Here is a 21,840-nt window from a genome sequence, read left to right as displayed (position 1 = left end):
CTCCTGCGGCCGGGGCTCTGCTCAGCTGCTGTCTGGGGAGGGGGAGGGGGCGCTGGTCTGGGAGCTGCTCCCCAGGGTCACGGCTTCAGGGTTTCTCTGGAACTCCAGGGCCCCCAGGGGCTGGAGTCCAGCCCAAGCCTCTGTCCGCTTCTGACCCCCTCTTTCCTCCGGGGGCTCTCCACGGTCCCACTGCCCCACCCCTCCCTCCCCCCCATCCCTGCCTCATCTCCCACAGGGCCCTCCCCCTCCCTCCACGGCCTGCCCTCATTGTCGGTGTGTGCTCAGCGCGGGCAGGCTGGGGGCGGGGGGCTCTTCTCCAGGCTGCACCCGGCAGAGAGGGTGTTGAGCTGGCTGGTGAGGAAAGTGGGCAGAGCCCTGCCTTGGGGGACAGCTGGCACCAGGCAGGCCCCTCCAGACGGGCCAGTGGACACGCTCTTTCCACAAACAGCATCGGAGCTCGGGGCCCGCCGGCTCCCTGTGTCTCCTGCCACTTCCCAGGGAAGGACCCAGACCCTCAGGCCAGGCGGGGGCTGCCCCGACCCTCCCTGAGCTGCTTCCGCAGCCTCAGGGCAGAGATGCTCCAGGCCCCGCCTGGCCCAGCTGGGACTGCCTGGGCCCATCCTCGCCCGCCCTTCCCCGGCCACACACCCCCTCTGGGTGCCCACAGGGCTTGCTTCTTCTCTGGCACAGACCCACCTTAGTTAGTGTGTGTGTGTGTGTGTGTGTGTGTGTGTGTGTGTGTATGCGTACACGAATGTGCACAAATGTGTGTGTGCACATGTGTATCTGCGTATGCATGTGTGTTCAGAAGAGGGGGGTCCATCATTAGGAATCGCTGGCATGCTGGCTCTGGCAGCACATACGCTGACACTGGAATGATCCGGAGAAGTTTAGCACTGGCCGCGCTCAGGGACGGCACGCGAGTTCATGAAGCGCTCCGTGTTTGCCCCATGAATCTAGCAGCAGACTTCTAGTCTTAAAAAAAATAAAAATGAGGGGCTGGAGCAATAGCACAGCGGGTAGGGCGTTCGCCTTGCATGCGGCCGACCTGGGTTCGATTCCCAGCATCCCATAGGCTCGCCTGAGCACCGCCAGGAGTAATTCCTGAGTGCAGAGCCAGGACTGACCCCTGTGCATCGCTGGGTGTGACCCAAAAAAGCAAAAAAAAAAAAAAGAAAGAAAAAAAAGGAATCCATGGCACAGTGGGCAGGGGCAATAGGACGGTGGGCAGGGTTCAGTCCCTACCACCCCATATGGCCCCCTGAGCCCCACTGGGAGTGACCCCTGAGCACAGAACCAGGAGTGAGCCCTGAGCGCCGCTGGGTGTGACCCCAAACCCAACCACACCGAAAAGAATCCATGTCGTTCTCCAGTGCTCACTTCATTCTCAGGGGGCCGGGTCTCGCTCTCCTGCCCTGGAACAGATACCCCAGTCCCTTGGAGGCCCTTGCACGTGGCTGGGTGCTGGGGCCTAGGACAGGCCGCAGGCTGCTGGAGCCGGACTCCCTGCCCTCTGCTTGGCAGGGTACCGGGCGTGAACACATGCCCTCCTGAAAGGGCTGGAAGTTTCTGGGAAGGTGCTCGAAGGCTCAACCGGGGTACGGGAGTCGGTCCATGTGGACGCTTAAGGGGGGCCCTGGGGCAGCCCTTTCCCAGACAGACCAGGCAGTGGGGTGGCTCCGGTCACCTTGGGGTGTCTCCCCAATTCCAGCCCAGGCTTGTTGCTTTATTTATTTATTTGCTTTTTGGGTCACACCCGGCGATGCACAGGGGTTACTCCTGGCTCATGCACTCAGGATTTCCTTCTGGCCGTGCTCCCTATGGGATGCTGGGAATTGAACCCAGGTCGGCCACGTGCAAGGCAAACGCCCTCTCCGCTGTGCTGTGGCTCCAGCCCCTGGGCCTTTGCTCTTAAGAGACGGGGGAGCAGGGCAGGCCGGGCTGTGTCCCCTGCTCCGCACTGCCACAACAAGGGGCAAGGAGTGAGGTTTTGGGGGCTGCCAAGTGGGCGCCCTGGAATATTGCCCCTGGGGGAGCATCCGTGGGCAGGACCTGGGCCCATAGACCCCAGGGGTGCCGTCCAGTTCCACGGAGTCTCGGTGAGTGAGTGAGGGCCGGAGGTCTCCGGGCTTATTTTCTGTGGGCTGTGGGGGTAGAGGGGTGTCTGAGGGCCATGCCAGGAGCTTCCCCACACAGGGGCTGGGGAGCCAGGCCTTCGCCTGGCCCCGAGGGGTGGTGGCCTTTGTGCCCCATGCCGGCTGGCGGGCGGGGACAGTGGCGTCTCTGCCCACAGAGCCAGCAGCCGCCCCAGCCCAGCCAGCACCTGGCCAAGCCCAAGGGAGATGCCACCCTAAAGATGCGGGCGTCCGTGCGCATGACGCGCTACCTGGAGTCCTGGGGCGCCGCGCGGCCCTTCGCACACCTCAGCCACCGCGAGAGCGTGAGCAGCACCGAGACGCTGGTCCCCAACGGGCGGAGGGCCAAGGTAGGGCCCTGCCTCTGGGACCAGGCCTCACTGTCTCCGTCTGTGAAACGGGCGCCCTCTGCACCCCCACCCGGCCCGGACCTGGGGGGGATGGGCGCTTGGAGGATGCCCCCTACTCCCCCCCGGGTGGCTGCGGGGTCCCTGCCCTCAGCTCCCAGGCGGAGTTCAGCCCTTGCTCAGGCTCCCTGCAGCTCGGATGTCCCTGACGCCCTTTCTCGAGGCGCTGGGGCTGCAGACTCCCCACCCGTGTCCTCGTCTCCTTCCAGGCCATTCCCCTGCGGCGCCACCGGACCCCCGACAGGTACGTGTGACATCCTCCATCGCTCTCCTAAGCTGTGCCTTGCTTCCTGTGCAAACTCCGCTCTGCCTCCTCCAGGCAGGCTGCCTGGGCTGGCCCTGAGCATGGCCTGTGGCATGTGTAGATTTAGGGGGTCCAAGCGCTTCTCGCAGTAGCACGCAGTGATGCACCCGCGGTGTGCACACACCTGCAGGGGCTGGTATGGGGGTGTGTGCTGGGCTCCGTGCTGGCTCTGGACCGCAGGGGGCCATCCCCTGCTTCCTGCTGGCTGCTGCTGGGCCTTCACTTGCCCTCTCTGGGCCCCTCCGCCCCCTGGCCCCGGGGTGACGCAGTGGTGGGCTCGGCTTCCAGGAGCGCGTCTCCCAGGGGGCGGGCGGAGGACGACGCCTCTGACGAGGAGATGCTGTCAGCCATCGAGGGGCTCAGCTCCACGAGGTGAGGGGCCGGCCCTCCCCGTTGCCCCGTCCAGGACGCCCCCTGTCCCCCCTGCATCCCCCGAGGTGCCTCCTGCCCCCCGCTACCCCACCCAGGACGCCCCCGGCCCCCCCTGCCTGCCCGCAGGCCCTGCTGCTCCCGCTCCGACGACTTCTCCCGCTGTGGGTCCATCTTCCAGGAGCCGGGCTTCGAGCGAGAGGTGAGGCCCCGCCCTGGAACTGGGTGGGGTTCCCTGGAAGCCTGGGTGGGGGGGAGGGCTGTGGGTGCTCATACCAGCCAGTGCTCCCCAGCCCCACCGTGTAGCTGACATGCCTGGGGTGGGCTCGGGTGCCGAAGCACTTCACGCGCCCAAATCCTCAGGCCTCCCATCTCTGCACCCCTCAATCCTTGTGCCCCCCGAGTCCTTGTGCCCATGTCACTCATCAGGGTCTTCCCCAGGGGGCAGGGGCACCCGGCCGACTCTGGGCCTGAGGGGTGAGCTGGCTTAGTGGGGGTCCCCAGACACCTCCAGGAGTGAGGGCCGCCTGGTGGAGCCCTGACTTTCTTCCCCGAGCTGGGGGGGTCACCCCTCATGGTCTCTGTGTCCCCAGTACCGCCTGGTGCCCATCCCCCGGGCCCGTCTCTACTTCGCTTGTGCCGGCGTTGTCTTCACTTGCATCCTGCTCGTCCATGCCCTGCAGATGCCCAGGTCAGTGGGCGGCACGATGGTGCAGCCCTCAGGGCTGGCGCCAGGGATCAGCTGGGGGGTCAGCGGGGTTGGGGGGCTGGCTGTAAGGGGTGTGCGAACGTCCACTCAGTGCCTGGTGGGGGTGCCTCATTTCTTTCTTTCTTTCTTTCTTTCTTTCTTTCTTTCTTTCTTTCTTTCTTTCTTTCTTTCTTTCTTTCTTTCTTTCTTTCTTTCTTTCTTTCTTTCTTTCTTTCTTCCTTCCTTCCTTCCTTTCTTTCTCCTTCCTTCCTTCCTTCCTTCCTTCCTTCCTTCCTTCCTTCCTTCCTTCCTTCCTTCCTTCCTTCCTTCCTTCCTTCCTTCCTTCCTTCCTTCCTTCCTTCCTCCCTTCCTCCCTTCCTCCCTTTCTTTTCTGCTTTTTGGGTCACACCCAGCGATGCTCAGGGGTTACTCCTGGCTCTGCACTCAGGAATCACTCCTGGCGGTGCTCAGGGGACTATATGGGATGCCGGGGATTGAACCCAGGTCAACTGCATGCAGGGCAAACACCCTACCCACTGTGCTATCGCTCTGGCCCCGGTGCCTCGTTCTTGCCTGACATTCTGCAGTCTCTGTCCAGGGCATCCAGCCGCATCTCCTGTCACCTGTGTTTGGCCCTGGGAGGGCCTGGGGGCTCCGTCGTCCTTGTGGTGGGAGTGTGGCTCTGGGGGGGAGGCCTGTTATGGGCAGGGGCTGGGGAGGGTGGGGTCAGGAGGTGCCAATGAGAGACTAGCTTGGGCTTGCGTGGCCCTCCAGGAGGAGCTGGGGGGAGCCGTGTTCTCACCACCTGGGCCCAGAGTGGGGCATGGTCGGGGCCGTGCTGAGTCCCGGTGCCATCGGGAAGGGGCAGAAGGTGATGGAGCCGGAGAACGGGGGGCCGAGGGGGGTGCCCCTGCTGGATTCGTCTCTCCTCCCCCCAGGAAGACAGCTCTGGGGGTCTCCTTCGGGCTGGTGGCCTGCGTGCTGGCGCTGGCCCTGGGCCTGTGCTTTGCCGACGAGTTCCTGGTGAGTGGGGGCTGCCCGCCGCGGGGCCCCTCCCGGGTGCCCACACAGACATGCTCTGGAGGCTGCTCGGGCGCAGCCCAGGGGTGGCCCTGCCTGTCTGAGCCCCTCCCCGCCCCCACGCACAGGGTGGTTCCCGGGCTGGGCGCCTCGGGCCGCCTCTCCCTCTGTCCCCGAGGGCCGGTGCCTGACCACTCCCCACCGTGGCCCCGCAGAGGTGCTGGCCCGCCTGGACGATGCTGCGCGCCCTGTCTGAGAGTGTGGAGACACAGCCCCTGCTGCGCCTGTCCCTGACCGTGCTGACCACGGGCAGCCTGCTGACCGTCGCCATTGTCAACCTGGTGGGTGGTGGGGCGGCGGCTCGTGCCTCGGTGCCTCTGGACGCTAGGACCTGGCGCTAGAAGCTGCGTGCGGCTAACCGGGGCCCCCGGGCTGCTCTGAGCACTTCCGCACCCGCGCTTCCCGACCAGGACGTGGGGCCCCCACAGAACCCCGTGACCAACCCCACAAGGATGAGGCTGGGACTTCAGACGCTCCCGTCCTGGTTCAGCCCCACTCCCCTGCGGGACGCCTGTCCCACCTCTGCGTCTCAGTTTCCCCACTAGCCATGGGCCGTCCTGGCAGGACATGGTGGGGGGATGGGCATGTGAGATTCCCTCGGGCCCGCCGTGGTGGTTCTCGGGGGCCGTGGGGTGCTGGGACGGGAGCCAGGTCTCCTGCAGGCATGAGCTCGGTTCCTGCTGACCCCGTGCGTCCAGCCAGGGTGCTCCCCTTTGTGGCCATCCCCACCCTGGCCCCTGTCCACACCCCTCCGGCCCCATGTCCTCTGCCCTGGGGTGCTTGCATGTTTTCTACTTGGAGCCCCACCTTCTGGGTCCCCCATCACAGCCTCCCGACTGCCCCCCGGGGCCTTCTCCCCTGCAGCAACTGGTGTCCACCCCGCTGTGTGCCACCAACCAGACGGACCCCGGCCTGAGGGCGGGGGCCGGCCCCCAGGACACCCTGTGCGAACTCCAGGTGAGTGCGCCCGCCCGCCCGCCCACCCCTCCCTCACCCCACCGCGACACCCCGCCTGCCCAGCGCCGGGGGTGTGAGCAAGCAGAATTTGGTCACCCCAGGAGCGCCTGTGTCCTCGGTGGGCACCTCGGTCTGGGGCAGGCTCATGTGGTCTGGGACGGAGATGCCCTTTAGGGGAGACAAGCTCAGCAGAACTGACCTTTGTCACACCCACACCCCACTAGCCGTGTGTGTGTGTGTGTTGGGTCACACCTGGCAGTACCCACGACTCACTCCCGGCTGTGTGCTCAGGGACCTATCCTGGTGGGCTCGGGGGAGCAGATGGGGTGTCAGGGATCGGCCCTGGGTTGGCTGTGTGCAGCAAGCGCCCGGCCCCTCCTTTCAGCACTGTTAAAGGCACCGAGTGGGACTGTGGCTGGGTGCTGAGGTGGCTGCTTGCATGTGGGAGCCCTGGCTTTGGAGCCCAGCACCCCCTGGTCCTCAGAGCACTGTGTGAGCCCCCCAGCACCCGTCTAACCGGGTGTAGCCTCCGAGTGCCCTCTTGTGTGTGCCCGGCCCCCCAAACAGAAACAGGCGTTCAGGGTGTCCCGAGTCCCCGTCCCCGGTGTGGGTGTGTGGCAGCCGGGCCCCCGCCCTGGGGTGACTGCGGTGGGGGCTGTCTCCCAGTATTACACCTGCAGCTGCATCCTGGCCTTCATCGCCTGCTCTGTCTTCCTGAGGGTGAGCCTGGAGCTGAAGGTGGTGCTGCTGACCGTGGCCTTGGTGGCCTACCTGGCGGTCTTTGCCTCCCCGTGCCGGGACCAGTGTGCCGTGGCCAACCTCACCCGCACCAGCGTCAGGTGGGCCCTGGGCCGCGCCTGCTTGGGCTCAGTGTCATCTCGCGGGTGTGACCCCCCACCCTGGGAGGGGCAGCCTTGAGGGGCTGACTCACAGGTGCTCTCGGGGCACGGACACCCTTGGTCCTATGGAGGCCACGTGGCTCCTCTTACCCCACTGCCCATTTGGGTCCCCGCCCCTGCAGCTGTGTCTCCAGTTCTGGGAAGAGCTGGTCTGTGCCCGGCTTGTCTGTGGCACCTTCACATGGGAAGGACCCGGCCTGTGTGGCTGGCGGGGGGCTTGATCCCTGGTGGATGGAGAGGGGGGTCTGCTCAGCTTGCCCTGAACTTTCCCTCCTTGGGTATGTGTGTGTGTGTATGTGTCTGTGCCCATGTGTGTCTGTGTGCACACGTGTTTGTGGATGCGTGTGCGTGTCTATGTGTGCATGTGTCTGTTGCATGTGTTTGTGTGCACGCACATGTGTGCGCATGTCTGTACATGTTTGTGTGTACGTGTGTGCGCATGTGGATGTGTGTGCACACATGTTTGTGGATGTGTGTGCGTGTGTCTATGTGTGCATGTGTCTGTTGCATGTGTTTGTGTGCACGCACATGTGTGCGCATGTCTGTACATGTTTGTGTGTACGTGTGTGCGCATGTGGATGTGTGTGCACACCTGTTTGTGGATGTGTGTGCGTGTGTCTATGTGTGCATGTGTCTGTTGCACATGTGTTTGTGTGCACGCACATGTGGGCGCATGTCTGTACATGTTTGTGTGTACGTGTGTGTGCGCACGTGGATGTGTGTGTGTGTATGTGTGGCCCACGGGAACCGGAGCTCACCCCGCCTCTCCCTTCACGCCAGCAGCTCCCCACTCATTGCCTGCTGGGATCTGAGGAGGACCATGACCTGTTTCTACCTGGTTCTGTTTTATGTCACGCTCGTCATGCTCTCCAGACAGGTGGGCACCGCCGCACCCCTAGCTCAGCTGAGCCACGGCCTCCTGCCTCGGAGGGGAGGGATGGTGCCGGCCGCACCTGGACAGGAGAGTCTCTCCTGCTGGGGACCCAGCGACGCTGCCCCCTCCCCCCCCCCCGCCCCGGGGCCCTGCGAGGGCCAGGTGCTGTGCCTGGCTGGGTGGCGGAGGCCCCTGGGGTGATGGCAGCCCTGTGGAGACGTGCCCCAGCGCACACGGGTGGCAAGAGTCCCCTGCCACTGGGACCGACCGGCCTGCCTGCTGCCCACAGATCGACTATTACTGCCGCCTGGATTATTTGTGGAAGAAGAAGTTCAAGAAGGAGCACGAGGAGTTCGAGACCATGGAGAACGTGAACCGCCTGCTGCTGGAGAACGTCCTCCCGGCCCACGTGGCTGCCCACTTCATCGGCGACAAGCTAAATGAGGTGAGGCAGGGACATGGCTGAGAAGGCCTGAGAAGGCCAGGCCCAGCGGACGGCGGGTGCTGCCTCTGAGAACACAGCTCGGGGCCAGAGCGATGGTACAGTGGGTGAGCGCTTGCTTGCCTTGCATGCCGCTTCCCTGAGCTTGATCCCCAGCACCCCATAGGGTGCCTGAGCCTGCCAGGGCTGATCCCTGAGCACAGAGCCAGGAGTATGCGGTGGTTTTCACATCTGTAAAATGGGGCAGCAGCGCCTCCTGCTGGGCTGCACAGTCTGTGCTGCGCCACGGGGGAGGAGGGACTTACGGGTCTCCTGGCTGTTAGCTGCTCCTCACCCTTGGGATCTCACCCCGAGCCACATAGACCCAGGGTACACGCCCCAAAGAGCAAATCCTCACCTGAGCCTGGCCCTGGCTTCTCCCAACCAACTGCGGAGTCTCCTACTTTTTTGTTTTTTTTTTTTTTTTTTTGGTCACACTCAGCGATGCTCAGGGGTTCCTCCTGGCTCTGCACTCAGGAATCACTCCTGGCGGTGCTCGAGGGAGACCCTATGGGGTGCTGGGGATCAAAAACCCTGGGTAGGCTGCGTGCAAGGCAAACGCTGTCCCTGCTGTGCTATGGCTTCGACCCGGAGTCTGCCACTCTTTAGTCGCTACTGGTTTGCCCAGCGGAGAGCCCCAGCGGGCTCTAAGGCGTCCCTCTCTCGCGCCCCGATCCAGGACTGGTACCATCAGTCCTACGACTGCGTGTGCGTCATGTTTGCGTCCGTGCCGGACTTCAAGGTCTTCTACACGGAGTGCGATGTCAACAAGGAGGGTCTGGAGTGCCTGCGTCTGCTCAACGAGATCATCGCCGACTTCGATGAGGTGCCACTTGCATGGGACCCGGCCGCGCAGTGTTCACATCCCAGCGCCCTGTGGAGAGGGGCAGCGGGTCGAGGCTGGCGGGAGGTTCTCGCCGAGCAGCCCGGTCTCGTGGTTTCTGGCCACGTGAGCCGTGCTCCCGGAGGAGCCAGGTGGGGGGGTGGTGGAGGCGGCCAGGGAAGAGCCAGATGCAGAGGAGGTGGAGCTCAGGTGGGGACGGGGGGTAGGGAGGGCCCTCGCAGCACAGGCCAGCCTGCCCCCGCCTCACTCTGCGCCCTGGGTCCTGCAGCTGCTGCTGAAGCCCAAGTTCAGCAGCGTGGAGAAGATCAAGACCATTGGCAGCACCTACATGGCAGCCGCAGGGCTCAGCATTCCCTCGGGGCACGAGAACCAGGTGCCCGGCATTCCCTCGGGTCACGGGCATGGGGCGGCCAGCCGGGGCCCCTGTGCGGCTCTGCTCACCCACTGCCCGCTCTGTCTCCCAGGAGCTGGAGCGGCAGCACGCCCACATCAGCATCATGGTGGACTTCAGCATCGCCCTGATGAGCAAGCTGGACGGCATCAACCGGCACTCCTTCAACAACTTCCGCCTGCGCGTGGGTGAGGCGCGCCTGGCTGCTCCAGCCTCCCGGTCCTCTGGGGAACGGGGCCCTTGCGTTATTACTATTATTAATAAGTTATCGAAAGCGGCAGGCGTAGGGACCGGAGAGTACAGTACTCGTCCTGCACACGGCCAACCTGGCATCAACCCTGATCCCCGGCACCACATACGGTTCCCTGAGCACCGCCAGGAGTGATCCCTGATTCCAGAGCCAGCAGTGAGCCCTGAGCACCGCCGGGTGTGGCCCCCCAAACAAAACAAATGGGAGTAGCAAATAGGAATATGCCACTGCAGAGAAGAGAGCTCATACCTCCCCCAACTCCCCTCCCCCGCCCCGCTGTAAATGAGTGACCTTAGACCTTAAAATCCAAATGCCAATGTTTCCTTCAGGCATAAACCACGGGCCTGTGATCGCGGGCGTGATCGGGGCGCGGAAACCCCAGTATGACATCTGGGGAAACACAGTCAATGTCGCCAGCCGCATGGAGAGCACCGGAGAACTCGGGAAGATCCAGGTAAAAACCCCTGAGACAGAGGGGCCGGAAGTCCCTCTGGGTGAGAGGACCTGGTTCAGCCACCCCTCAGATGTATGAACCCTGCCAGAAACTTCCAGAAGGGAACCAGGACGTCCACGTGTGCTGCCCTCGGACTGGTTCCTCCCTGTCCCTCTCGCCCCGGTTTTCCTCCTGCCTCACGACATGCTCTTCTTTCCCCTCTCAGGTCACGGAAGAGACATGCGTCATCCTCCAGGGCCTGGGGTACTCCTGTGAGTGCCGAGGGCTGATCAACGTGAAGGGCAAGGGCGAACTCAGGACTTACTTTGTCTGCACGGACACAGCCAAGTTCCAAGGGCTGGGGCTGAACTGAGGACTCTGGGTACACGGGGGGCATGCTGGAAGCCGGTTCCCTTCTCTGAAGCAGGCTGGGGAGACGCAGCCTGCCGCAGGGACGTGCCGGGGCCACTGACCCACGGCCTTCTGCCTTCTTTGGGCTTGAGTGTGAGGGCCGCGGGGACGTGTGAGCTGCAGCTGCAGCCTGAGGGGGCACCGCACCGCCTCACCACACAGGAACCAGAGTGCCAGGATGGGCCTCCAGGCTCATCTCCCCTCCCCCCTCAGGCGCAGGACCAGGATGGCTGTCCACATCCTTTCCCCCTGGCCAACCAGCAAGAGGAGTCTACATCTTCACTGTAGACTGGAATACAGGATGTCTATTTTAGTATACATGGTTTTAAATAGGAAAAAAAAAAAAGCATCACAGACATTTGTTATTTCTTGCTATCTCTGGCGTTGGGTTGCTTCAAAAGGCTACATTATGAAACGGGCCTATCCTTTCAAGTGACTTCTTAGATGCTAGATAAAGCCTCTTCCTCCGGGGTCTTCTCTGCCTTTGTAGGCGCTGACACTAGTAGGGCTCCCGCAGCGTCCCGGCTCTGCCTCGGGGCTGCAGCGCCGAGGAACGTGGCCCCTAATGGAAAGGCCAGGACTTGGCGGGGACCTGGCTTCCCCTGCGGCTGACGCCAGCATTCCGGGCAGGGTCAGCCAGGGAGAGCTCGGAAAGAAGGCCCCCAGCACTTCCCTGCAGCCTCGTGCTCTGGGGGCTCTTCCTGCAGTCCTGACTGCCCCCCGGCTCTCTGCCTGGACACAGAGGGGTCTGTGCAGAGAACCCCTTCGTTCCATTTCTTCAAGCCTCACAGCCAGCTTGGAAGAGCTCCAACAGTCTCTGCCTCGCCTAGGCAGGGGGTGCTGGGGACGCTGCCCCCGCCCTTCTTGCAGGCACTGAGACGTTTGGGAGCCCCAGCCAAACCAAGGTCAGTGCAAAGCCAGGCTGCTGGGGTGGCCCGTCACCTCCCCCGCCCGGGATGGACACAAGCCAGCTGCTGGTACTGCAGGTGGGAAAGCACCAGATTACCCATAGGCAGCGCCGCCACATCTCAAAACTGCCAGTGTCTCAAAACCTAGCAGGCGACCTTCAGTCTTTACTAGGGCTCTTGAGCCCGGAGCTTCCTGAAATGAAACGGAAGGATCTTGCATATGGGAGATCTCAAAAGATGACCCAGGACCAGACAGAGCCACGAAGAAGCCAGGCCTGCTTCTTGTATTTGGGGCCACACCCAGCAGTGCTCAGGAATCACTCCTGGGTGTGGTTGGTGTGTGTGTGTGTGTGTGTGTGTGTGTGTGTCCCAGCAGTGCTCAGGAATCACTCCTGGGTGTCTGGTGTGTGTGTGTGTGTGTGTGTGTGTGTGTCCCAGCAGTGCTCAGGAATCACTTCTGGGTGTGGTTGGTGTGTGTGTGTGTGTGTGTGTGTTGGGGGGGATTGGGACACCATCTGGGGTGCTGTGGGGAAGAGCCTGGATCAGCCACAGGCAAGGCAAGTGCCCTGCCTGCGTGGCGGGCTGTGCTGTGGCTCCAGCCCCCAGGAGACCTTCTCGGGAGGGAGAGGCTGGGGAAGAACAGACCATGTTGTGAGCAGCCCGGGACAGGGATGGGCCCAGAACCTGCACACAGGTGCCGAGTAGTTCTTGGCAGCAATTGAAGTCACAGTGAATTTCCAGGCCTTGCACAAAGGACTTGATGGGGCTGGAGTGCATGCTTTGTATGTGGGCGGCCCGGGTTCGAGCCCTGGCACCATGTGTTGCCCAAGCCTGCCTCCGGCACTGCTGCAACCCCAGAAACCAAACCGAAGAGGAATTCCATGGAGAAAGTGTTGGTAGGGAAACCAACCTTAGACTGTTTTCTCACTTTGACCTGAAGGCCGGGCTGCAGGGAGGCCTGTATGGAAACCTCCGTTCTTAAGTCCAGGGGCGGGTGGGTGTCCATTCTGGAAGGAGGAAGGTCTGGCTGCTGACTGTGGACGCAGCCATTTCTAGGGGCATGTACTCATCACTCCTATTTCTACCCGCCAAAGTGACTTTGCGTTCAGCAACAGAAACTGTAACTGGGATCTGAAGAAAACTCAACTGGCTATTATTTTTGTCCTCTATTTCCAAGGAAAGCATCAGGCTTAGATGAGTTTTCTATTTTCAATGTTCAGGTCAGAAAGAATCAGGCCATAATGAAGAACCGAACATAAAAACCACCTAAAGGTCTTTTGACGAGTTATTAAGCCATTTCTTCACAGGAGTCACTGTGTTTTATGACAGACACCTTCCTCCCTGACCTTCAGAGGGGTCAAGGACACGCCTCAGTCTTCAGTGGTGGGGTGGAGTGATAGAATAGTGGGTAGAGCGTTTTCCTTGCATGTGGCCAACCCAGGTTCGATCCCCAGCATCCCATATGGTCCCCTGAGCACTTCCAGAAGTAATTCCTGAGTGCAGAGCCAGGAGTAACCCCTGAGCATTGCCAGGTATGACCCAAAAAGCAAAAAAGCCCTAAAACCCCCCAAATATACCATTGTACAATGGTGGCAGCCTTATGACTTTCAATAGTGAAAACTACACCTGAAGTTTTCTGGTTTACTTACTAAGAAATTGCCTAACAAAAAGATGATTAACTACAGTGTACTTTTTGTATATGTCAATGTACAGAAATATGCTGAAAAGGGGGGGCTGGTATACTGAATATGTATGTATAGATCTGTAACATGTTTCAAAATGTTGTATTTTTAGAAAACATCCGTATTTTTACATTTTTATTTTCATATATTAAATTAGCATTCTGAAAAATCTTTATGTCCTAAAGTGCACTGAATTAAATATTTTTGGTTTTAAGACCTTTAGCTACGTAGACCAAAATAAAACAAAACAAAAAAACCAAACAGTTTAGGTATCAGGCAGGGCAGGGAGACAGCTCAGGCCTGCATGGGGAGCTGTGAACAGAGTCCCTGGTGCGGCCCAGCCTCCAGAGTGCCCCTGAGCACAGCTCTGGTTCCTTGGGGGCCCAGCACAGCCAGGCCAGAGCAGAACATCACCCGGCACCAGCACTGCACACAGGCCTGCACTGCTGGGAAGACCCCTCTCCACCGGCAGAGCTCGCCTGTCAGTCCCGGGGAGACCCCTCTCCACCGGCAGAGCTTGCCTGTCAGCCTCGGGGAGACCCCTCTCCACCGGTAGAGCTCGCCTGTCAGTCCCGGGGAGACCCCTCTCCACTGGCAGGGCCACTGGGGACAGACAAACATCGACTCCTCTCTAAGCTCAGCCATTCAAGGGTGGTTCAGTGTCTCTTACTCTCTCCCTGCAGTCAGGAATAACACTAAAGAGTGAAACAAAGCCCCCTCACGGGAAGAGCAAGCTGACCCATTCAATGTGTGCGCTGGGGGCGGGGGGCGGCAGCAGCCAGGCACCACCCTGTCCCCTACTCACTTCCCTACTCTGGGGGGCAGAGGAGATGAGCTAGGAAATCCTAAGGTTCTTCTTCTTCTTCTTTTTTTTTTTTAAATTTTGTGCCAGAAACCCAAGGTCTAACACTTGTGAGGCAAGTACTCTGCCCTGAGCTACAGCCCCAGCCTCTACCTTGTCATCGAGAGTGGACATGCTCTCACCATGCACTCGGACAAGGGACCGGGGACCCAGTCACTGAGCTGGAGAGAGGTGGGTGCAGACTTCTGGAAGGACACGTCTTGGGGTAGTCCTTGCTCAAAGCCACATCCCGCCTTCTCAGGGGCTCCTTATCTGAGCGACAAGCTGTGATACATCTCGGAAAACTATTTGGCTAGGAGATCTCTGACGGGGGCCGAGCGTGGTAGGACAGTGGGCAGGGTGCTTGCCTTGCATCTGGCCAGGAAGAGCAAGCTGACCTGAGTACCCAGTACCCCAAAGGGTCCCCCGAGCCCTGTCAGAAAAATGATCCCTGAGCAGAGAGCTGGGAGTCAGCTTGAGGGCAGCTGGCTGTGGCCCCCAAAACAAATAATATCTTTAATGGGGATTGTGGAAAAATAGGGCTGGAGTGACAGCACAGTGGTTGGGCGTTTGCCTTTCAAGCGGCCGACCTGAATTCAATTCCTCCGCCCCTCTCGGAGAGCCCGGCAAGCTACTGAGAGTATCGAGCCCACATGGTAGAGCCTGGCAAGCTACCCGTGCGTACCGGATATGCCAAAAACAGTAACAATAAGTCTCTCAATGAGAGACGTTACTGGTGCCTGCTCGAACAAATTGATGAGCAAGGGGATGACAATGGGAAAATAAGAAATTATTTGGGGGATTACTTCTGTCATGAAAGTCATGAAAAAGGCAGTTCTGCTGTGTGAGCTGCTTCTCTCCTTCCCACTTCATCCTCAGAATCAGCCCCAGTCGAGGTCAAGGGTAACTTAGCTGCTAGCACAATATAGCTCATTGAGATTCAGCTTTATTACCTAATAATGGAAGTCCAATCTCTGGAACATTAAAATTAATTGTTCCAAGGTTTAATTAAAAACACAATTTATAAATATTTAATATCTTCTGAAAAGCATCGGCAGGTTCAGAGTGAAAAAATATGTACACAGCTTCTACTCCGATCCCAGCCGCTCACAGCCCGTCGGGTCCACACTCAGCCACTGTCGTTTTTCTAGGGTCTTCCAAATCTAAAAGGAAAAAGAGCTGCCATCAGTGCCTCCCCCGTGTTTTAAAAGGGACGGGCAGGGAGCAGAGGGACAGGCAGCATCCCGAAGGGTGTTCGAGATGAAAGGCCCTGTCACTGCGTGCAGGCAAATGTGTGACACCACTCATTTCCAAGACGGAAAGAATAAACGTCCATTTCAAACACAGTGAAACTAAAGCTTTAAAATGTCACCAAAAGGGAGAGCACGGCACCACCACTCTCCTGGAGACGCAGGGCACGTACCTTCTGTTAAATCTACCAAGTTGCTTTCTGTGACAGGGGAGGGGACAGAAATCCCCATTGCTTTCCGAACTCCGTATGTGCTGACAATATCACCCGGGGTCACTTGCTGTGCGAGCTCTTTAAGATTATTGGTTACTTGTTCAGCTGGAAAGACAAATAACAACAGAGTTCTAGATATTGAACTGCCGTTCCTTTCAATAACCAGAAAATGAAACACACCGCCCTGAACATACAAATGCAAAAAACCCAACAGTCAGGCACTCAAACCAACATTACTGTGAACCCCCCCACCCCTGCCCCTGCCCCTCTTCTGACCAGTGGCAGCCTACCGAGATGCATCTCCCTGTACGAGGGGCCCAGGAGACAGATCATGTTGGGAGGGGGTCTGGCGCTCAGACGCTCGTTCTGGGCTTCCTGCAGCTCTCTGAGCAACTTGGTGGTTTCGTCAAGCTTCTTCTGGAACACTTCGGCTTCTGTGTGGTGGGAAAAACATGAAAGACAACATGGGCAGAGCTGCGTGCTGATGCCACGCGGCGAGCACGACCTAACCTCTCAGGTTTACTGGACAGTCACCTCAAGGAGAATGAAAGTGCCCATCACCAGGAAATGCCCTGCCATTCCTGAAGCACACCTGCTGGGACCTGGGCGTTGGTGTACAACATCCCATAATCTCAGGCCTAGCTAGGCTTGGATGTAAACACAGTTTTTCTGTTACAGTTACTTTAACTGACTATACTTCCGGGTGTGTAACTGACTCTGATACTGTTTCCATTGACAAGGTTAATTTGCATATTCTGCCTATGTGGCTGAATATCATCGGTTAAAACATCAACCTAATTAATAAAAAGGGGCTGAACAGGCTGCTCTCCGGCAGGCCACAACACAAAAACCTCCGGAGACAGTTATGCGACTGTCCCAAAAATGTGTACTTCTTCTGCGAGTATGTCTTAAATGCCTCAGACTGTCAAGTAAAACTGCAACATTGTTGCAACACTGGGCTCTGGCGAAGGGCTGTTCACGGGCGCCCAGACAGTCCACTGGGACTGCCTATGCCCAGGGGTGTTCCGTCACGCCGCCCCCCCCCCAGACACTCACCTTCAGAGTCGAACACTTCGATGGGAGGACCGAAGTTTGTCACTGCTTTCAGTGCTGTGAGTCTGTCCTGGTTACCGGCATCTAAATGCCCCACTGGCTCGATTTCTGCAATCTGCTGTAACAGAAAGAGAAAAATCATTTAAGCCTGCAACAAAACCATGCTAGCACAAGAAACCATAACCTAACTTCCTCGATGGGTGATAAGCTTCTATTCCATCAACTTTGGGGGTGGGAGGGCCATGATTTTTATGCCTAGAAAAAATACCTTCTCAGAATACTCCTTGGAAAAGACATTCCCAGGGCTGGAGAGACGGTACAGCGGGTAAGGTGCCTGCGATCACCAAGACTGACCCCTAAGCACTGCCAGGTGTGGCCTCAACCCTCCACAGCAAGTAATGACAGTCCCTGTGCTGGGGAAGTGGCTGAGTGGCAGAGCACCAGCCTTGCACATGTGAGGCAGGGGACTGAGACCTGGCACCACATAGTCCTGAGTACCGTCCTAGGGTGATCCCTGAGCACTAAACTGGGAGTAGCCCCAAAGTACTACCAGGTGAAAAGCAATCTCCACCCCCCGCCCCGACCAATAAACAAAAATTTGCCAAATCCTGGCAAAAAAGCGTCCATAAGTCAACACTTTTCAGTACTTGTCTAATGTACTCACGTGTTACATCTAGCAAGCATCACTCAATTTCAGATGGAACACAGACACGTGCATCCTCGGCCCGGGTGAGGGGGAACTACTCTAGAGATCCGTAAGAGAGCCTCGTCACAGCCTGTGCTGTGCTTCTGGGGACCAGGACAATGCTTCCTGCTTCTCAGAGTCCAGACCTGCACCCCTACCCTCCGAACACAAGACACTTCCTGGGTTCCTCCGTCTCAAAGACAACAGGCATGGGAGAAGACAAACCCTAAAATGGGTGGAGTTTTATTTTTGGACTCACAAGACTCTGAATTTCTGCCACCACAACAATGCTCTTTAGGAAGGGGCAAAGCGGGCTACCAGGTAACGAGAAGTCAATGATTCCCTTTCTCCTCCAAACTGCCCTCCAACCTCAGATGATCTCCACCCCGACCTCAGACTTGACCTACAGTGCGGAGAAAAGCCACCTGTGTGACTGGGTGCCAGCATGGACTTAGGTTCTGCCATGTCAGTAGGCCCTTCGTGGGCCTTGCCAGATCTTACCCAGCCTCCTTTCCCTTTTTCAAGATTCCGCCCAGTGGCCCCCCCAGCCCCAGCACACAACACGCCTCTGTAAACAACATCCATCTGTACCGACCTTTCCTTGATCTCACATCTTCAACACCCCCCTCAGCTGAAGGGCTCAGGTCTCTCTAATCTCAGTAAGCATTTCTCTTCTATATTTTTGGTTTTTGGGCATGTCCAATAAAGCTCATGGATCACTCCTGGCGGTGCTCAGGGGACTGACTATACATGATGCCAGATTGGCTGTGACCAAGTGCTTTAGTCACTGTACTAGGGCTCTAGCCCAACAATTTCTTTGTAAATAAAACTGCCATTTAGGCCTTTATTTTATTTTTTTTTTCCATTTAGGACTTTAAAAATTTTTTTCCAATCGCTTTTCCCTTTTCTTTTTCTACCCTTATCCTCCCCTTACCCAGCAGTGTCTAGCAGGTCACTTGTGGTAATGCTTGAGGGACCATATGCAATGCTGGTGCCAGGGACTGATGGGGGGGAGGGGGAGATGGTGGCACACGAAGACAAGTGCCTTAACCCTTAACCCCTGGACTGTCTTTTGGGGTCCGGAAGATTTCTTAGAGACTAAATTACCTCCGTTTCTTTTGCTGTGTCAAGTGTTCTAGACTGGTCTTCATCCTCAGGTGATGTCTATAAGGAAAACCAAAATAAATGAGATGATTCTGAGACCTTTTTTTGGGGGGGGGGGTGGGGGGGGTGAGGGGTGTTATAAGGAGAGATAACATTCGGGGCCACACCTGGCAGTGGCCCTGAGGGCTGACTGCGGGTCTGCCGCCCAGCAGCAGGCAGCTGTGCTCTCCCCTGAGAGCTCTTCGAGCCAGCAGTATCTAGTGCTGGTGACCTGGAGAGCACTAGTTCTATGACCAATAAGCCACAGATGTTCAAGAAGGTACTGAGTAAAACCTAAATGGACAAAGTCTGTTTTTAACGACAGGCAAAGCTAACAGGAAGACAGAAGGAACCCTCAGGCCTATTTTGCATTAACAGACACAATATTCTCAGATATCAGGGTTACTATACAATATTTAAGCACCACCTTTCAGAGATAATACACATACAAATGACAGAGGTATCGTACACAAAACTCAGTTACCTTTAAAAAAAAGTTGTATTGTAATTTTACTTAGCTAATTCCCATTTCAAAAATCATAAACGGGGGAGAGATACACCGTGCACACAACCAAACTGGCTCTGGTCCCAGGAACCACATGAAGTCCCCCGGCTCTGCCAGGCGTGTCCCTAAGCACAGGGCCAGGAGTAAGCCCTGAGCACTGCTGGGTGTGGCCCCCAAACAAAATTATAAATAATGTATCACTTATAACATTTTATATTCTGTGAAAAATTTTAGAAAGAGGAATATTGGACAAAGAACAGAAAAACTTTAAGTAAGAAATATATTTCATTAAATAATTAGTCATTTTTCTTGGTTTTTGGGCCACACCTGGTGGGCTCAGGGATCCACATGAGATGCTGGGGACTGAACCCAGGTTGCCTGCAAGTGAGGCAAGTGCCCTACCCACTGTAGTGTAGCTCCGACTCCAAGATACTCAATTTTAGTTCTGGAAGAGTCATTCAGAATGAGAGGAAATGCACACTAAAGTTATTCTGGGCTGGTTTTGTTTCCCCCCCCCCCCCCCTTTTTGCTTTATGGCTTACTCCTGGCTCTGCACTCAGGAATTACTCCTGGCGGTGCTTGGGGGCCAATATGGATTGAACCCGGGTTAGCTGCTTGCACTGTCTTTTAAGCAGTGTTTTAAACATTTCTCAACAAGGCGACATAACTCAGCCACCCTGAGTTATGACCCCCGCCTCCCCCCGCCCCCGTCAAGACCCTCTAATTGTAGTGATAAGAAGATTTTGAAATCATTTCTCTTCTACATCAGAAGCAGTATTTTCTGTTCTATCTTGGAGCAAAGTCTGATCTATTCCACTTTATGAGCTATGTCTGAATGAACTGGAGATAATCAACAAGTGTTAATGAATGAGAGAAATGAGCAAGATTTTTCTTTTTAGGTGGCAGGGGGTTCCAGTGGTGTTCAGGAATCACCAGTGGCACCTCTGGGTAATTGGCCACCTGGTGGTTCAGTCTAAGTGCTATCTGGGGCCTTCAGGGCTGGGGGGCTCCCTGGGCCAGCCCCAGTGATGGGGAGAGATGGGAGGGAGGTGATGTGCCTGAACTCCTATTCTCTCGGGCCCAGCTTTAAACTTCTTCTCACTTAAAGCTCTGATCATGATTACTGAACAATCAGGAAAAGGTCATTCCCGATCTCTGGGGTCAACTCAGTTCCAAGCTAGTGAGCAGGACTTCCCGTTTTTGTTAGCGGAGACACAGCACCTGCTGACCTCTGAAGTGCAAAGCCCTGTTTTTGATTCCAACATTCCCAAGAGCAAGAGATAATGACAATTCTCTGCCTTTCACAGATCCTGGGAGCCCAGTCGCCAACTTCCCTTCATTGTTTTTCACTCCTGGTCTCCAGCCAGGTGGGGCCCTGCCTTGGGGGAATGGAGCTCAGCTGTCACGGTGGCTAAGCCCCGAGCTTTCAAAATACACAGACTCAGGCGCGAGCGCTCTCCAGCAGCATCTTACCGACTCCAGGCCTCGCAGGCTTCGAGAGTGTCCTCCTTTTGTTAACACATCCAGTAAACTGTCTGCCATAACATACGAATAATCTGGGCATGTGGCCAAAAACTCATGGATGCTGAAAGAGAGTTGTCAGGAGAGTCACTTTCGTATGAATCATCTATGTAAATGAAGGACTTAATGCTCCTCTCGTAGCCAACTGTTTCCATTAGGTACCCTTAATTTATACACAGTGAGATGAAGCTTTCTGTCTAGGCACAACACTGCACTTACGAACTTGCCAGTGACAAACTTACCATCACAAGACAATTAGACAACATCAAAAATATAGTAAAAATAAATGCGTCTTGGGAAACCTGAAGAAAAATCTGACATTAATGGCGGAGGTGTACAGGGTTCATTCCATGAGGCTCTTGGTCCCCTCTTTACTTTGCTCTTATTTACCCCGGGTCTTTCCCCTCGTGCCCTTTGCACTGCTCTAGTAGAGGGTCTTAGAGGCACTCACTTGACCACGGATCTTCTCTCAAAGCAGCCCGTGTAGACTCCCTCTTTCCAGCAGACAGCAGCAGCACTACCGCAGGCTCACACAGCCCTGGGGCCACCTGTGGATTTGGCTCTCACAGGCTAGAGTCCCCTTGGCTAGCTATCGATCCACCTTGCACCTCAAGCGCCACTCACCGGCAGCCTATTTCTGCCCCTGCCTCTGTGCAACTTTGCACGGCAGTCAGATCCCAAATCTGGAACTGTCTCCTAGCCCAAGTGCAACGCCAGCAGCTCTGGGGCTCTCAGGACCCCCGAGGCCACAGAATGGCATCTCGGTGCACCACGACCAGAGCGTGTTGCCTCACAACAACTACAGATAGAGAAAAGGAAAGGGGAATAAACTAAAAACAAAACTCAACCCAGACTGGCTCATTGTTCTGCTAAAACCCACCAGTACTTTCCCATCTCACTGAGATCAAAACTCCCAAGACCTGATAATGATCGACTCCCATCTGTTACCTCTGACCAATTTCCCTTTATTCTTTCCGTTTCTCACTGTTCTTTTCCAGTGTCAGGCAGGTTCCAACCTCAGGGCTTTTGCACAGATACAACTCTGGCTGGAATGTAGTTCTTTCAGATGACAGCAATGTTTTGTTCTTTTCACTGCCTTCCGATTTTGTGCTACATTCACCTCACACCCTACTGAAAAGTGCGCCCATCCATCCCTCTTCCAATTCTCTCCCACTCTATCTTCTTTTGCTTCCTGATCTTTTTTTTTTTGGTCACACCTGGCAATGCAGAGGGGCCACTCCTGGCTCTGCACTCAGGAATTACCCCTGGTGGTGCTCAGGGGACCCTATGGGATGCTGGGAATCGAACCTGGGTCGGCCGCGTGCAAGGCAAATGCCCTACCCGCTATACTATCTCTCCAGCCCCCAGCTTCCTGATCCTTCTAACAAGTACTTTTACTTGATACCATCTCACAGGAGGACAGGGCCTTTGCCAGGACTCATCTCTGTGGAATCTCCAGCCCCTACACAAATGCCGGATACACATTTGGCCATACAATACTTGCTTGTGGAATGCAC

The 21,840-nt window shown here is 57.0% G+C and overlaps 2 protein-coding genes across 3 annotated transcripts in view; one reads left to right on the top strand and one right to left on the bottom strand.

Annotated features, from left to right (window-relative positions):
• The window catches only part of ADCY7 (adenylate cyclase 7), a 35,896-nt gene extending 22,638 nt beyond the window's left edge, over positions 1-13,258 (top strand). The window contains exons 11-26 of the mRNA XM_055145831.1: positions 2,294-2,485; positions 2,752-2,786; positions 3,135-3,218; positions 3,345-3,417; positions 3,809-3,906; positions 4,842-4,926; positions 5,139-5,264; positions 5,848-5,940; positions 6,607-6,779; positions 7,623-7,716; positions 8,003-8,158; positions 8,874-9,020; positions 9,307-9,411; positions 9,503-9,617; positions 10,009-10,133; positions 10,339-13,258. Of these exons, the coding sequence (XP_055001806.1) occupies positions 2,294-2,485; positions 2,752-2,786; positions 3,135-3,218; positions 3,345-3,417; positions 3,809-3,906; positions 4,842-4,926; positions 5,139-5,264; positions 5,848-5,940; positions 6,607-6,779; positions 7,623-7,716; positions 8,003-8,158; positions 8,874-9,020; positions 9,307-9,411; positions 9,503-9,617; positions 10,009-10,133; positions 10,339-10,485 (1,848 nt within the window). The 3' untranslated portion in view covers positions 10,486-13,258. The remainder of the gene's footprint in view (positions 1-2,293; positions 2,486-2,751; positions 2,787-3,134; positions 3,219-3,344; positions 3,418-3,808; positions 3,907-4,841; positions 4,927-5,138; positions 5,265-5,847; positions 5,941-6,606; positions 6,780-7,622; positions 7,717-8,002; positions 8,159-8,873; positions 9,021-9,306; positions 9,412-9,502; positions 9,618-10,008; positions 10,134-10,338) is intronic.
• A 1,626-nt stretch (positions 13,259-14,884) lies between these two features.
• Positions 14,885-21,840, bottom strand: part of BRD7 (bromodomain containing 7) — a 37,684-nt gene continuing 30,728 nt past the window's right edge. Inside the window, exons 12-17 of one of the 2 annotated variants that reach the window (XM_055145832.1) lie at positions 20,276-20,387; positions 18,262-18,318; positions 16,473-16,587; positions 15,707-15,850; positions 15,378-15,521; positions 14,885-15,117 (exon numbers count right to left, since the gene is read on the bottom strand). In XM_055145832.1, the coding sequence (XP_055001807.1) occupies positions 15,062-15,117; positions 15,378-15,521; positions 15,707-15,850; positions 16,473-16,587; positions 18,262-18,318; positions 20,276-20,387 (628 nt within the window). In that variant the 3' untranslated portion in view covers positions 14,885-15,061. The remainder of the gene's footprint in view (positions 15,118-15,377; positions 15,522-15,706; positions 15,851-16,472; positions 16,588-18,261; positions 18,319-20,275; positions 20,388-21,840) is intronic. The other variant, XM_055145833.1, reaches the window with a different exon arrangement.

The sequence above is a fragment of the Sorex araneus genome, chromosome 8 (genome assembly GCF_027595985.1).
Source record: "Sorex araneus isolate mSorAra2 chromosome 8, mSorAra2.pri, whole genome shotgun sequence".
Classification (NCBI taxonomy): domain Eukaryota; kingdom Metazoa; phylum Chordata; class Mammalia; order Eulipotyphla; family Soricidae; genus Sorex; species Sorex araneus.
The sequence above is the reverse complement of the archived record's forward strand: the minus strand, read 5'-3'. Positions and strand labels throughout refer to the sequence as shown.